The sequence below is a fragment of the Melospiza melodia genome, chromosome 4 (assembly GCF_035770615.1).
Source record: "Melospiza melodia melodia isolate bMelMel2 chromosome 4, bMelMel2.pri, whole genome shotgun sequence".
NCBI lineage: Eukaryota > Metazoa > Chordata > Aves > Passeriformes > Passerellidae > Melospiza > Melospiza melodia.
This window is the reverse complement of record NC_086197.1, coordinates 51,770,657-51,786,304: the sequence shown is the minus strand read 5'-3', so window position 1 is coordinate 51,786,304 and position 15,648 is coordinate 51,770,657. Positions and strand designations below refer to the sequence as shown.

General features: G+C 43.5%; 1 protein-coding gene across 4 annotated transcripts in view; it reads left to right on the top strand.

Annotated features, from left to right (window-relative positions):
• Positions 1–15,648, top strand: part of SYN3 (synapsin III) — a 190,978-nt gene that overhangs the window by 39,241 nt on the left and 136,089 nt on the right. For all 4 annotated transcript variants that reach the window (XM_063154396.1, XM_063154395.1, XM_063154397.1 and 1 more), the window contains 2 exons: positions 2,911–3,002; positions 14,861–15,017. In XM_063154396.1, the coding sequence (XP_063010466.1) occupies positions 2,911–3,002; positions 14,861–15,017 (249 nt within the window). The remainder of the gene's footprint in view (positions 1–2,910; positions 3,003–14,860; positions 15,018–15,648) is intronic.

Here is a 15,648-nt window from a genome sequence, read left to right as displayed (position 1 = left end):
AGAGTACCTTAAGGTTTAGTCCAAATGATTTGGAGAGTCTTCCAATTCTTAATACCTGAAGGAGGCATTTTTGACAAAACTGTGATCAAAGTAGCTGTGGGCATCATCTCACATCTGAGCCTCACAGAGGTATGAAATATTTCTACTCCCACAGTCTTATTAGATTATTCTTCAGGACAGATTGTATCACGTTTGTCACACATGGTTTGCTCTTGCCCTGAATGTTTTTGCAGCCACTGGCACTGCTGCAAAGTATAAAACACCATCAGGCTAATGCAATGCCATTTTCTGTTCCATGATTCCTAATGCAAATGACTCTGCAAGGCCACGGGGAGCTGGGCTCTCCTGTTTGTGCATAGTTACCTGTCACTGTATCTGCATGGGCTGCTTTCAAAGACCTCTTTGTCTGCAAGGTAAACTCAGGCTGGAGATGATCTCAGAGCTGAAATCCCAGCCAAGGGAAGTCATCAGGCTACAAAACCCACAAAGTTAAAAATACAGGGAGCACTGGAAAATCAACAGGAAACAATTTCTGCTGACTGAAGGTTTTAGCCTTCTTCCAAAAGCCAGCTAGCAGTAGCCTGTTGGATGGAACAAAGCAGCTACATGAAAGGAGCAGCATTCCTTAACTTTGTCTGTTAAAAGCAAAAGTGAATGCCAGGCAAAGGTCAGGATTGTCCTTCAGCTCTGATTGTAGATCTGGACGTTTTGGGAGTGAGATAGCTGAATCCCCCAGACCCTCTCTACACTTCTCTCTCCTTGCCAGTGTTCCCTGGACAATGGTTGCCAAAGGGGATTTCTCCTTTTCTTCTGGCTCTTGACATTAGCAGGGCCTGAAATCGGTCCTGGCAGTTTGGCATGAAGTGCTCACCAGCTCGGGGGGTTCTCAGGGCTGTTTGCAGGTCAGGTGTCTGAGCACAGCTTTGTTGGCCTGACTGCCTCAGGGAAACGCCTGTCAGACCAACTTAGTCAGACTGCAAGTGCCCCTCATCAAATGAAGACTGCCCATTTTCTCCCCCAGCAAAGAGGAGTGTTAAGCACTTTACTACAAACCATCATGGAAAAAAAACTTTGGAAGAAAAGCATAAAAAACATGAAAACACAGACCTAAAACTTCCCTTTCTTGCACTGGTGTTCACATCAGATGATGCATTCCTCAGCAACAGAAGCTGGAGGTCCAGCTCCACAACACTCTGCTTTCAGAGTGGGACATCTCTGAGGCATACGGAGACACAGAAGTGGAAAAAACATCCTTTCATCTCCCCAGTCCACAGAGCCTCTGGAGCTCATGTGTACAGTAGCAAGCTTGCCATGTCCCATTGGGGAGATCGCTGATGGTACCCAAAATATCTGATCTTACTGAGTTTGTCCAGGGTGGACTCCTCTCCCCCTAGGTCTCCTGAGATTTTTCAAATGTCTAAAAGGCAGGTGCCTTTCAGGGGTGCATGTTTGCTCACCTCTGATCTGATAGGGTCACTGAAGAAGCGTGGCTGTGGCCAAGGCAACACAGTGCAATCTCTCATGAGTAAAACCCAGGCAGTCACCTGAACCATTGCCAATCCCTCCCTGTGAGCATGTCTGTGTGTGTGTTTGTGTTTGAAGTAGAATTTATTTCTTGGCAATAGGAATTTTCCCCCACTTTTCATTGTAATGGGGAGTTACAATGATGTAAGATTGTGTAAGGGTGTTGCTTTAAAACCTTTACGCCGAGCTGCAGACATGAAATCTCATTACATCATCAGGTCACCAGTCCACAGCCATTGCTTTAAAATTACATGGATTTTAAAAGGAAAGTTGGAAATTATTTTTTCATTTGTCGTCTGGCCTTTGAGCCTTTACAGGTGCACCAGTTCTCCATTGGCAAGTTTTTTCCATGAGTTCATGAGGACAAAACACTCTTCTTCTTTTCTTTTTTTTCCTTTTTTTTTAATGCAAAAAATAAAATTTGTTCCTGGCACTACCTTTTGGTTCCAACTAATAGAAGTAGCAGAAGAACATTAAACAGTACAAGGATCTCAATAAAGTCATAAGTATTAGCAGCACCATCTGAGTGCTCTGCTATTAGACAGCTACTGGTTAGAAGACGAATTTACTGCTGCCCAGCCTTCATCCTACTAAGTCTGAAAAAATGCCTTAAAAGGAAGGGGAAAAAACTGCTCAAAGGGAGAAGACTAAATTTTCTGCCTCAAAAAATGAAACCTGTTTATTTATATTTATCATAATCACCCCTGTATTTTTTGCTCCCCATGGCTGAAATATCCCTTGCCAACTATTCCAGCCTTGCAAGTCATGCCTCTTTTAAAATACAAAGTGTTTTAATGATTGAGCAGCTCTCTTAATAACTTACCCAGCTTTGCTAACTCTTTAATAGTAAAAAACTTAGTAAGCAAATCACATCAGGTGACCTCTGCTTATCACCTTCCTGCAACATAATGAGGTTTAAAAAGGTTTGAATCTTTTGTATTAGGTTTAAAGCTGGCCAGTGGCATGGCGGCCAACGCAGACATAATTCTAAATGGATGTCTCCAAGTGGAAACTTGGAATTTGAATTCAAATGACCTAACATATTTTCATTATTATTGTTATTATTTTTATTATTCTTTCCTGTGTGCATTTTTCAGCCTGTTCATTCTTAATTCCTTCAGTACTTATTCCTGCAATAAGTCTAATCCTGTGTACTTTCACAGCCCAAGTGTGGGAGCCATAAATACTTCTACAGTCTCTCAGGGCAAACCAGCTATAATTGGATCTCCAGTTGCCTCACAGAAAAAAAAAAAAAAAAAAAATTAAAAAAAAAAAAAAGAAAAGAAGGAAAGACACATTCCAGACAAAGAAAATTCTGTGTCTGTGTCTGTGTGTTTGTGTTTTTGCCACCCTTGAGTAACACTTTGTCCTTTTGCTCCATTCCAGGCTGAGTTCTCCGAGTTGAACCTGGCTGCTTACGTCATGGGTGGCTGCATGGTGGACATGCAGGTCATGAGGAACGGCACCAAGGTGGTCAGGTGAGGAGCACCAGCTGGTCTTGGAAACTGGGCTCTGCGGATCAGTGTTGGGGCAAGCAGGTTGGCCTCCAGGGTGACAAATATGTGAATCGGGCCGCACAATCCTGGTAGCTTCAAGGATTCTTGGAAGTGGTGAAAGGAATGGCCTGACTCTGGTGAGTTTGTATCAGGTCTCAGGTGCACATTTTGCCAGTCATTGTTTCTGGTCTAGACCCTTCATGCAACAGCAAATGCCTCCTTCTCAGGTTCTTTTTAGCCTCCAGACTCCCAATAAAAGGAACAACAGACCTTCTCCCTTGATTTTTCTCTCTGCTCTGTCAACTAACCCTCATTTTAAACAGTGGCTCTGATTCACTAGCCTGCCTGTCTTGGGCCCTGATCCCAGTGGACTGCCCTTGCAGTAGCCACTAAGCCCAGATGACCAGATCAAGAGCAGCCCTGAGAAGAAGGACTTGAGGGTGTTGGAGGATGAGAAGCTTGACATAAGCCAGCAGTATGCTCTCACAGCCCTGAAAGCCAACCACACCCTGGGCTGCCTCCAAAGAAGCGTGGCCAGCAGGGCAAGGGAGGGGATTCTGCCCATTTGCTCTGTTCTGGTGACCCCCCTGCTGAAGCACTGTGTCCAGCTCTGGGGCACCCAATGTAAGAAGGACGTGGAGCTGTTAGGGTGAGTCCAAAGGAGGGCCTTGATAACCATCAGGAGGTTGAAACACCTTTCCTGTGAAGACAGGCTGAGAGTTGGGGTTTTTCAGCCTAGACATGAGAAGAAGAGACCTTATGGGATCTGCAAGTACCTAAAGAGTACTACAACAGAGTTTTGCAAGGACTTGTAGTGATAGGACAAGGGGGAATGGCTTTAAACTGACTAGGGGTGGATTTAGGCTATATACCAGGAGAACATCCTTACCTGTAGGGGTGCTGAGGCACGGGCACAGACTGTCCACAGAAGGTGTGGATGCCCGTGCCTGGCAGTGCTCAGTGTTGCATGGTGCTTTGAGCAACCTGGTCTAGTGGAAGGTGTCCCTGCTCATGGCAAGGGGGTTGGAACTAGGTGACCTTTCAGGTCCCATCCAATTGTAATTGTAAGATCCTGATGCTTGTAGCCTGAGTTGCTCCTGAAATAGCACTGTTTTCTTTATGGGAGATGCCCGGTGCTCTGGCATTGCCCTGTGGTATATCTCAAGGTAATACCTGTCCCTGTTTGATGGGGATTTCTGTCCTACTAGCATTACTTCATAATGTCATTCATTGCAAGCAGACTCTTTTCCCAAACAATGCTTTTCCAATCACACATCCAATTCACTTCCCAAAAGCATTGCTCCCCTTCTTTCAAGCACCACAGTGACAGCAATTTGGAGCTAATGTTAGATGCATCTTTACAAGTTCTATGTAAAGAATAGTGTCACATCTGTGTGAGATGCCTCTGTTTACCTTCACCAATATGACCTTCCACCCTATTATTCCCAAGCCTTCATCTTTATGGGTTCCTGTCATTACAACTCTACATTTCATCTTTGATACAGTAGCTTTTCTCTGTTTGTGTTGAAATCTCATTGTTGCACCAAATTAATTTTTTTAGCCACCCTGCTTCTTTTTGTACAGTTCCTTTGCACTTTTTGGTGTATTCAGGACCTTTGAGCTAAATACTGTTGACGTATCTAAACAGTGCTTTTGTCTGTTTGCAACAAGTTCAAAATTAGAGGTAGAGACACATAATTGAGCATGCAGTGATATTTTTGAAAGGGATTATTAGAACAGCTAATAAAACGTAATTTTGAGCATGCTGGCCTCAGTTTCATTTCTCAAAATCTCATTTCCAGTCCAAACAGTGCAAAGCAAAACATGTCACTGTCAATTAGCTATGACTGTGGTCCATCAATTCATTTCAGGTCTTGACATCTCTCTTAGTACACCCACAAGTCTCCATTTGTTCTTTGGTAAAACTTCACGAGCCTCTGCTAAAAACCTTTAAAGCTGTGTCTGTTACATGCATTTGCTTTCTCCCTGTCTGTTTCTGAGTGAAACAAAGTGTTATGTCCCATGAACCAGCGGCTGGAGCATTCATCAGACAGTGTGCAGTGCTAATGCACTCCTGCCTTCGCTTGCTCATGGTGCTGGAAGGTTTCCCAAGAACCATTTCCTAAGTTGATCACATCTTCATTTTCCTTCCTGTGTCTTTCCTCGCAAAGCCATTCATACATCTGGCAGAAAGATCTTGAGCCATTAAACTGAAACTGAAGACAAAATTTATTTTACAAAACTGTCTGGGGCATGGTGTTCATGTTTCTGCTCACAGTGAACACACAGGTATTCCTGCTACCATTTTTGCATGGATATTTATATGTAGATTACGTGGGTTTTTGAATGGCATTAGCTCAGGAGGGTTTTTTGTTTGTTTGTTTTCATTCCTGCACGTTTAAGGACGCATTTGCATTGTGGGAAGCAGGTCTGGCAAATATATACTTGTCTGGATATGCAATTTATATAGCATATGCTACATGCCATAGTCCTTGCAACCAGCAAATATTTGTTTACAGCCTGTGCTGATATGACCCTGTTGTGCCCAGCTCAGTGAGTTTAAGAGCTTAGGTGCCAACTTCCACAGCCACTCCTAGAAATACTCTAGAAGGTATAGAAATTAAAACTCTTTTTCACTTTAGAAAGCAAATTGTGTGAGCTGTGTAGAGGCACCTCACACACCACATGGGTACAGCTTCTTCCCACTTCCTTCAAGTCCCACAGTCCCATCCACAACCATATCCTGCCTGGCTACAGACACCTTTCAGAGTGCCCAGCCACAGGGAGACACCTGCAACTCACATGTGTGCACCAACACTGCTGCTGCTGTCATCTTTTTTCCATCACTTATTTGTCCTCTGTTAGTAATTGAGCAAAACATTCAGTCAAAAGTCAGAATGCTTCTAGATGGTGAAATATAATACTCATCATATTTTTTGAATACCCAGAATCATGGAAATCCCACTGACAATTTATAAGGAGATAAATACAACACCATCTTGCTAACAACCACGTTTGGGATTCCCTCCTGCAGGAGCCCTGCCTGCTTCACATTCCTCTTCAAAGGGAGAGCAATAGAATGTAGCAGTTTAGGGGAAAGACAGTGAATATACTACAGACCAGTAGATTTAAATCACTGAAATAATAAATTTCTTCAGACCAACAATTCATATTCATACTCAGCAACCACTGGGCTGCCCTCTCCAAATTGACATTGCGTTTACTGATGAGCTATCTAACAATTCTTAGCCTATTAAATTCCATCATTTTGGAGCAGATCTCCTAGTTCTTTCTTTAAACTGGAAATACCATATGGCACCTGTAAAGCAAAGTTCAAACCAAAGGGTTTTTTTCTGCTGATCACTTGGTATTTTCTGACACCTTGGAGTTAAGGCTTTCTTTCATACTCCACGTCAACTGATTTGAACTGCACCAGGAAAAAATTATGGTTCTTTTACCAGGAAGATTAATTCCCTTAGTAAGAAGGTATAACTGTCCTTAAAGCCTTCCATTTACCCCTTTTGACTCAGGATAATACTAAAAAAAGAAAAAAAGATGCTTTAGAAATATTATTGGCAATTACAGAAAGCAAAGACATGGACATATACATGACTTCTAGCCTGTGCATCTTGAAATAAGTAGCTGCAAGTAAGTTAGCAAACAATCTAACTGAAGCCAGACATTACTTTGCTTGCCTGAGTTTTAAAACAAACGTGGCTCCAAGAATTTAAATTTACAGTAACAATGTTCTGGGTCTCCAACTTCTCTTTTTTAGCTACTACATTCTGCACATCTGTAGGAGGGGGTGGAGGATTTGAGATAGTGTCAGCAAAATGTGCTGCTGGAGACAGAGGCTATCATCTAACAAATCTAAAAAACTGCATCTGTGTTTTCTGTGCCAGTTCCACCATGGTTTGTGAAGGCTCCATCAGCCTGTTCATCACATTTCCTTCAGAGAGCTGGCCATGAAGTACCTTGTGCAGCCTCTAGCAAGCACTTTTCCATGTCAGTGCCCTGTAACCCTGGCCCTGACTGAGGACAAGGGAGCAGCGTTGGGTTCAGCCAGGACTGGTGGGGTGGGGTCCTTGTTACCCCAGCACTTACTTGGAAAAAATTGGCAGCAGACCTTCCCTATTGAAAAGTTAAATATGGGAAGCAGGAGGTAGTGTTTATTCATCCCAAAGGATCCCTCTCCAACTTAGACATAGCAACTCTTACAACAGAGAAATGGAATGATTTCTGGGTGCAAAGTACTACTGGAGTATTAGAGTGTGTAAAAACAAATGGGTTCATGCCTAGTTTTAAAACACTTGGGTGGATTCTTCATCCTCCTCCAGTGCATAAACAACCTCCTTTTGGACAGGTCTACCCACACAAACAGAAAGAGACAGAGAGAACCATCTGGAATCTAATTTACTCTAGAAAACTCTTGGACTGCGTCACTTTTACTGGGGATAGATGTGAGGAAGGGGATTTTTATTTTCACATTCCTCTGAAGGGCCCTTCATATCAATATTTTGGCAGCGTAAAGAGGCTGTCAGTGTTGGCACTGCACCCACTCTGAGACGCATTTATGCTTTCATGATATTATAAAACTGTCTAAGTAGAAATGAAAATTTGGGCTGTGTCTGTTTCTGACAGCAACATTTAGACTACCAAACTATGATCTCAGGTTCTGTATTCAATTAAATGCTTGACTGTTGGGCTTCAACAGACTTCAGGTATTAATTCCACTAGATATAAGGCAGGGATATGTTGAAAATCTGGACAGCTCTTTTACCTGGGGAATACTAATGTCTTTGGGAGCATTTCAGACCTTTAAGGATATAAATTAATCATGCACCAGACTGCTCTCATCTCCTGTCTCCCTGTAGAGCTTCCTCTTTTGCCATTGGGGCCAATCATCCAGGAGAGAAAGCACATTTTCATGTTTGCATGGGACCTGTCAGAGTGGTGGCCATGCCACGAGGAGTGTGGCACGCAGGCTCCATGCAGCCCCACAGCACAGACAGCAGCTGGGGGACAGCAGGTGCCCAGGGGCTCATGTGGGGAGGACCCTGAGAGGAGAAATGGCCCTGGTGGGTGTAGAGGGGTGTCCAAAATGGCAGCAAAGGAAAGAGGAACAGCACCCAGGACAAAGCCTTGCTGTGGGGAAGATTTCTGCCATGGAATGATGTTTATCCCTACAGGCCTTGCCTGAATGTGTAAGGTGTGTGTCAGGTGTGTGTGTGTGTGTGTCTCCCCTGCTCACCCTGGATGATGTGCCCTTGCTGCTCACAGCCATGGTGTGGTCAGTGAATTCTCCACACAAGCCCATTCATTCCTGTAGTTAACACTGACATTCCTGTTGCTTCCAGCTGATTCAGTGCTTCTGTGATTCCCTGTGCTGTGACAACAGGACAGCAGCCTGTTGAATCACCATCCCCAAAATCCCTGAAAGTGCTTTTTTTCTTTAAGCATATTTTCACACTGCAAGCTACAGCACAGTGACAGCATCAGGAGGCAAATCCTTTTACATGGGAGGGGTAGAGAAGAAACTGGCCAACTCACAGGTGTTTCCCTGCTATTCAGAGCTTGCAGGCTCCAGGAGATGTGTAGTCTGACTAAAAAAGATCTGTCTGCACCAGGATGCCAGATCTTTAAAGCCCAGTGAGGACACTGTCCTCTGCCCGCTGCATTTTTCCCATCCCAATAGGTTCACTCAGCCCAAAGGTCCATTGAGAAGCAGCTGCCTGAAAGGGGCATGGAGGTTTTCTATCCTACAGAGGCCATGCTTGCTCACCACACAGTAGTTTGCACATTGCTAGAAGGATGTTTTCTTGTCTCTCCAGGACAATTTGTTCACAGGAGTTGATGGTTCATTGCAGTTCTTCTCCAGGGACAGTGCCCAGGAAGGTCATGGGAGTAGCTGCTGTTGGTGGACACTGATGTAACAAGTATTGGTAGGCAGAAGGTCATTGTCCAGCTTCTCATGTTCCAATAAGCTTGTGCCAGAGATGAACTCCAACCATTGTCAAATCCCTGCCTTTTTTAATTTAACTCTTGACCCTAATTAGGGTCTTTTATGAAGTGTATTTTTCTAAATGATGTTGTTTGGGGGGTTGGGGGGAGGATGTCATTGTGTTGGTTGGTTGGTTGGTTGGTTGGTTGGTTGGTTGGTTGGTTGGTTGGTTGGTTGGTTTGATGCTTCCAAACCAAATTTCTGCAATTTTTTTTTAAGGTGCAAATAGGAGAAAAAACGGCAGAAACTGATAGGGAAAGTTTAGGTTTCTAGCAGCCAGATGGAAAAATATGTTGAACACCTGGTTCTCCCAAGTTCTGCAGAAAGTGCCACTTGGTGGAGTACAATATGTGCTATGTATTTAACACAGAAACATGCAATATGTGCTATGTATTTAACAGTGAGAAACATACAATATGTGCTATGTATTTAATACCAAGAAACATACAATATGTGCTATGTATTTAGCAGTGAGAAACATACAATATGTGCTCTGTATTTAACACTGAGAAACATACAATATGTGCTATGTATTTAACACAGAAACATACAATATGTGCTATGTATTTAACAGTGAGAAACATACAATATGTGCTACGTATTTAACAGTGAGAAACATACAATATGTGATATGTATTTAACAGTGACAAACATACAATATGTGCTATGCATTTAACACAGAAACATACAATATGTGCTATATATTTAACACTGAGAAACTTACAATATGTGCTATGTATTTAGCACAGAAACATTAGGGCAAATTTTTTTTTATTGATGGCATAGCAATCCATAAAGGTAATGAAGAAGTGTGTGTAACAGCCTGCAAGCTTTTGAAAATTCAGTTTAGGCAAGTGACCAGTGTGCCAAATGACCACTTTCCTCACTGAAATACCCTGCAGAGACAATAAGCTGGGCGAGGTGTTTAACAGGGTATACACTCTGGCAAGCTGCAGTTACATATGAAGGAATTTAACACCTCTAGTAAACATTTATAAACTGAGAATGATTCCCATATGGGGGATGATCTAGCATTGTTTTTTTCACTAATATCTCCCCTCTCTTCACCTGCCTGCTCCTGTCCTCAATTTTTTAAAAAAAAAATTTAATTTTTCTTTTAGCGGGAAGTACAAAAGAGAAGAGACAGCGGAGTGTGATGATTTATGCATTTATTCTCAGTTACTTTCACCTCAGCTCCTGCTGCTAAACAGCTGCTTGGAGGCCTGCTTCTCCCCTTGGGGTTTGCTGATGTCCCAGATGAATAATGTCCCCCTTCACCTCCCTGGCAGCTGGCGCCCAGCCGACGTGCAGGCAGGATGCTGACAGTTATCAGGAAAACATTTGGCATGCAGGCAGCTGCCAGAAAGAAAAAGTCACTCTGAGCAGACCAGGGTGGGGAACATTTCAGATATTAAACTACTCCCTGACCCTTTTTGCATTTACAGTAATTCTTTCCAATAAGGAATAAGCCTCCAGGGTCTAGAGCACTCAATAATTAGTTAATCCAGGATTAAATACAAGAATTATTCAAAACTTTAGTACATTGTTTCAGTCTTGATCAGCTTTTATTTTTATCAATCTTGCCATAATTTGTCTCCTTTCCACATGGGTTTTTACAAAGGCTTCTTCTAGAGAATGGCAATCATCCTAATGTCACCTCAGAGTTAGCCCTGCAATGAGCATGGTGTTGGGACAGATGGTTTCCAAGATCCTCTCCAAACTAAATTGCTCCGTGACCTTATTTTGTGATGTTGGAAAGTATTTGGATCACCTTCTGTAAAAGCTTAGGATCACAAGCATTTTGAAGGCAAGTTGGTGTTGGCAGGTGTGGTTGTTAGTACTTTCAGGCTTTGTCTGAGTCCACATGATTTTCCTTGTCAATGTCAATGTCAATCAGTTTAGAAGTAAAATATATGGCAGACTATTGAGACTGCCAGACTCCAGTTCAGAGAGTGTGTGACATGATTTAATGGTTAGCTGAGCATTGACCTGAGAAGCAAATCAGAGCATCTTCCAGGCTGTCCTCATCTGCTTACAGTGGTATTGGTCCTACTGCAACTGTGATTCCTGGCTCCTGCTGCTTTTGCTGCACTAATCTCCCACACCTCCCATGCTTTTTACTCAGCCATTCTCTACTATAATGTTAAAAAAAAACCCTACTTCTCTCTTCCAGCCTAGTAAGGAGAGATTATTCTTTATTCTATGTTGCTTTCTTTTTTTTCTCAAATCAGCTCTGTGTTATCTTATTTATAGATATGTTTTTTATTTCTTTGAATAACTTCAGCAAGGTTTATTTCTTTCTGTAGAAAATATGACATGAGGTTTTGACTGAAATGACTTTTTTTCTTAGCATATTTTCCACTTTACTAAAGCATCAAACAGAATGCTAAATCTAATATTGAGATTGGGGAAAATGTTATTGATTTCATATTAATTTTCAGTAATTTAATAACAATGCTATTAACACTGAAGCAATGCACAAAAAGAACTTGTTCCTATTTGTAAATGCCATTTTCTATTAGGTGTCAGACACCTGAGGCACTGCATATTTGGAGGGACTTTTTGCACTTCTTGGCAAAAGTTGCAGCCTCTTATGGCTTGTACTTGTGCCTCAGACGCTTCCCTGAAGGCTTCATTAATTGCCAGTAATGCAAAACTTGTTGTATCATTTTGCTAAATTATGCAGTTCTCTTCTTCTCTTTGTCATGCCAAATAGGAAAGGCTTTGGAAGGGAATTTAGTCAGAGTGTCTTGATCCCTGGGAAGTATCTGAAAGCTGAATGAAATCTCCTAGAATAATGGAGGGTAGCCAGAACCCAAAGTGAGGATGTCGTCTTCAGTGTCCTGGGAAGATCTACTGTTGCAAAGGGCAAAGTGTCTAGTAAGAATGTCAGTCTTCTAAAAAGAGAGCAGGAGAGCCCATTCTTCTCCAACAACACCAGAAAAAAGCCCTCTCACCCATCATGGTGCTGAAATATAAAGCACCCTTTGGCTGCAAATGATTATGCACTGCGGAAGGGATCACACAGAAGTATTTTGACAATCACAGAATTGGCTGGGAAAGAACTCTAAGAGCATTGATCCCCCATTAATGAGCACTGCCATTTTCACCACTAAATCACACCCCTAAGTGCCATATTCACACACCCTTTGAACAGTTCAAGGGGTGGTGACTCAACTACTTCCCTGGGCAGACTGTCTCAATGTTTGATAACCCTTTCCATGAAGAAATTTTTCCTGATATCCACTAAAGCTCTCCTGGCACAACCAGAGGCCATTGTTCTTCCTCTCCCTCTTGTCCTATAGCTTGTTACCTGGGCGAGGAGGCCAATCCCCACCTCACTACAACACGTTCCAGCACCTCATGTCTTTCTTTCAGTGAGGGACCCAACACTGAACACAGGATTCGAGGTGTGGCCTCACCAGTGCTCAGCACAGGGAGACGATCTAATGTGTTAATCACGCTATTTCTGATGCAAATAGTGCATTCTTCTGTGTTCTTTCTTCATGCCCTCGAATCTCTTTGTGCTTCAGTGAGAAAAGCTGAAGGACCAGGAAGCAAGCCAGAGTTATGGCTCTATGCAGAAATAAGAAATAGGAGATCTCTTTAAGGCATGAAACCTCCCAGCAGGAATTGTTGTCATTATCTTCTCTACCCCAAAGCAGGCTGGGGAGCTGCTTTCTGCACAGAGATGTTATTGATTGTTACTCATTTTGCCACTGGTCTCCATTTCTCTGTACAGGCTCTGCTGCTCTTCAGCTGATGTTTATTCTCAGCTAGTCCCAGGCCTGGCACTCCACTGCCTTGTTCTCAGTATCCATGGGAACATTCACATTGTTCCACAGCTCAAAACAGGGATTCAGTGTCCACCTTCGCTTTAGAGATTCACTCCTCATCTGCTGCATGAGAGAGTGTCCTGCCTTCCTACAGGACACAGAGTTTGAGAATAGGCTTTTGTACATTAATTCTGTATTCTTGTGTCCATCCTCTAAGTGGAGAAACTCTTTCTTTGCCAGGATCCGAAAAGACAAGAGCTTTTTTCCTGAGATTTTGGCTGGCAAAAGTAAAGCCAATGAAGGCAGTTTCCCAGCCACTCTGTGTCCTCCCCCTCTCAGAAAGCTGCATGAAGAGAGACATGCCCGGAGCTCCTGCCTCTCCAGGCACCACAGCTGTTCAGTAACTCAGCACAGATACCGAGCCCTGGTCCTAAGTAGCTGGTTAATCCTTCTTGGGGACCTGTGCCTGCCTCCAGGGTGCTTTCTACACAGCAAGTCCAGCAGAATGGAGCAGCTCAGACTTTCCAAAGTTCGTATTCACTTACTGTTTCTCAGCAGGGGTCACCACTTGCCTCATCCCCATTGATACCAGGGAGGTCCATGAATCAGCTGCACAGCGATAGCACAGCCCTCACGGTGCTCATTATGCATCTTGCTGCTGGAGGAAAGCACCACCTTTGGTGCCAAGCATATTAGGGAACATGCCTGGGTTTAAAAAACCTCCATGGGAGGGAATCACAACATTTCTACAGCTTGGCCTCTTGCATCACAAAAGCTGCGCCTGCTCCTCACCTTGTCTCAGGCAGGTGATAACAAAAGTCCAAGGTCAACAAACAAAATGAACAGCTTTAAAGCAACAAAGCTGTGCTGGGGTTTGTGTACAGTGTTTGTTGCCACAATCTGGCCCAGAGTCACCATCTCACATTTCCCTGCCAGAATGATGGAAATATAAATAGGGGCTATAAACCCAAAGTATTTCCAGCTCATACATCCAAAGGATAGAAATTATAGTCTCTTAGCAAGGAAAATGTTCGAGGCTGGTGAGGTAATGGGACATGGTTACAGACCTCATTTCTCTGAAAATCTTTAATACAGCATGGAAATTTTTCAATGTCCTTGATGCAACCTCTGTTAACTTGTAAAATAATCCCTTCTTTCCGTGGAAAAGCCCCTTCCTTCGAGAATGAACTGCTGGGCTCCATTTTGGGAACCATTTCTTTCCAATTGCTGTTTCTAGATATTTTTGAATGGCTTTGAAGACAGAGTGTCAGCAAGGAATAAAATGTGGCTGCTTGAAAGATAATCCATTGCCTGTTGGCTTACCTAGAAAGGGCCTCACCTTCCTGTGCATTAGCTGAGGGCTGCTGCTGTTGAACCATAGGAGTCCAAGCTCCACTCTTGCTAAATAATATTCTGGAAGTCCATGCCATGAGTCACAGCAGCGCACGAGGGGCTCTGCTCATTTGATTAATTTCATTGCCATGCCTGCCCTTCACTTGTTGACTCACAGCCATAAGAGCCTGGGATGTGCTGCGTACGTAGCAAACTCACTAAAGAGGGAATGTGTGTCAATGTATGGATGCGTATGAGAGCTTTTTGAAATCCCTCATGATCTTCCCACCCACTGGGCATTGCTTCAATACGGAGCTCAATCGTCAGGAAACAAACTTGCTCCCTCATCTGCGTTGCACATTGCAAAGAGCTTGCCAAGCTTTTAGAAAGAAAAGAGAATCCCCCCACCAGTGAATTTATGACCCTTGGCTCTGCTTGTGGCTTGTTCCTGTGCATGCCTGAGTGACATGGAAACTGCAGAAAATCTGTTTGGCCTGTTTCTATGCTCTCACACTTGCAGCTACGTTGGATTTTTCCTCTTTTTTTAAATGACTAGGGGGTTTTGTAGGGCTTGTTACATTATAACACGAGCAATACACCCTGAGGGGCCCTAGAGAAGATCAACACGCCTTCGTGAAAAGAAAAGGGAAGGATGGAAAAGAAACAAGGAGTGGTTAGAAGTGCTTCTGGAGCATTTGAAAGTAAAACACCATTCTCCTCGTCTCTTCCAGGTCCTTCAAGCCGGATTTTGTCCTGATCCGCCAGCACGCCTACAGCATGGCCCTGGGGGAAGACTTCCGCAGCCTCATCATCGGGCTGCAGTACGGCGGCGTCCACACGGTCAACTCCCTCCACTCCATCTACAACTTCTGCAGCAAGCCCTGGGTGGTAAGTGATGGCCCAGCTCTGCTGCGTGCCAGCACTGCACACGAGACCTCTGGCACCAACAGAAAGCCCAGCTCACCTTCTGGGAGTTTCAAAGGAGTTGGTCTCTTTTGGTTAAAATCTAAACAACCTTAGGAATCCAGGTGGGAGTCGTTGGAGGAAAAAACCTACCAGCACTACTACTTTATCAAGATGCTATTTCTGCACCCTGAGCGGGATGTTTCCCTTGTCCCAGACTCAAAAGGATCACCAAGAGCTGATAGTGCAGCAGCACCTAGATTTCTTGTAAGGAGTGGGAAGGGCCCACATGGGAAGAAGTAGAGAAAATCAGTCCATCAGGGTCAAATCACCACACATGTAGTTTTGCAGCAGTCTCAGAACAAAATGCAGTATTACCATAAAGTGCTGGTTCATTGAACTTGAAACACTGAACCTTGCAAAGACTTAGGCTGGGTCAGCTCCTGATGAGGGCAGGGCAATGTTTTGATATTTTGCACTGGAAGATCCCTTCGCCCATTTTTAAATTTTGTCAAGTTCACATGAGAATCTCAGAAAACCTTGAAAAATATTATCATTAGATTTTCTCAGCCCCAAATCCCCAGACAATTTCTGTGACCAGCCCCAAGGCAGCTGT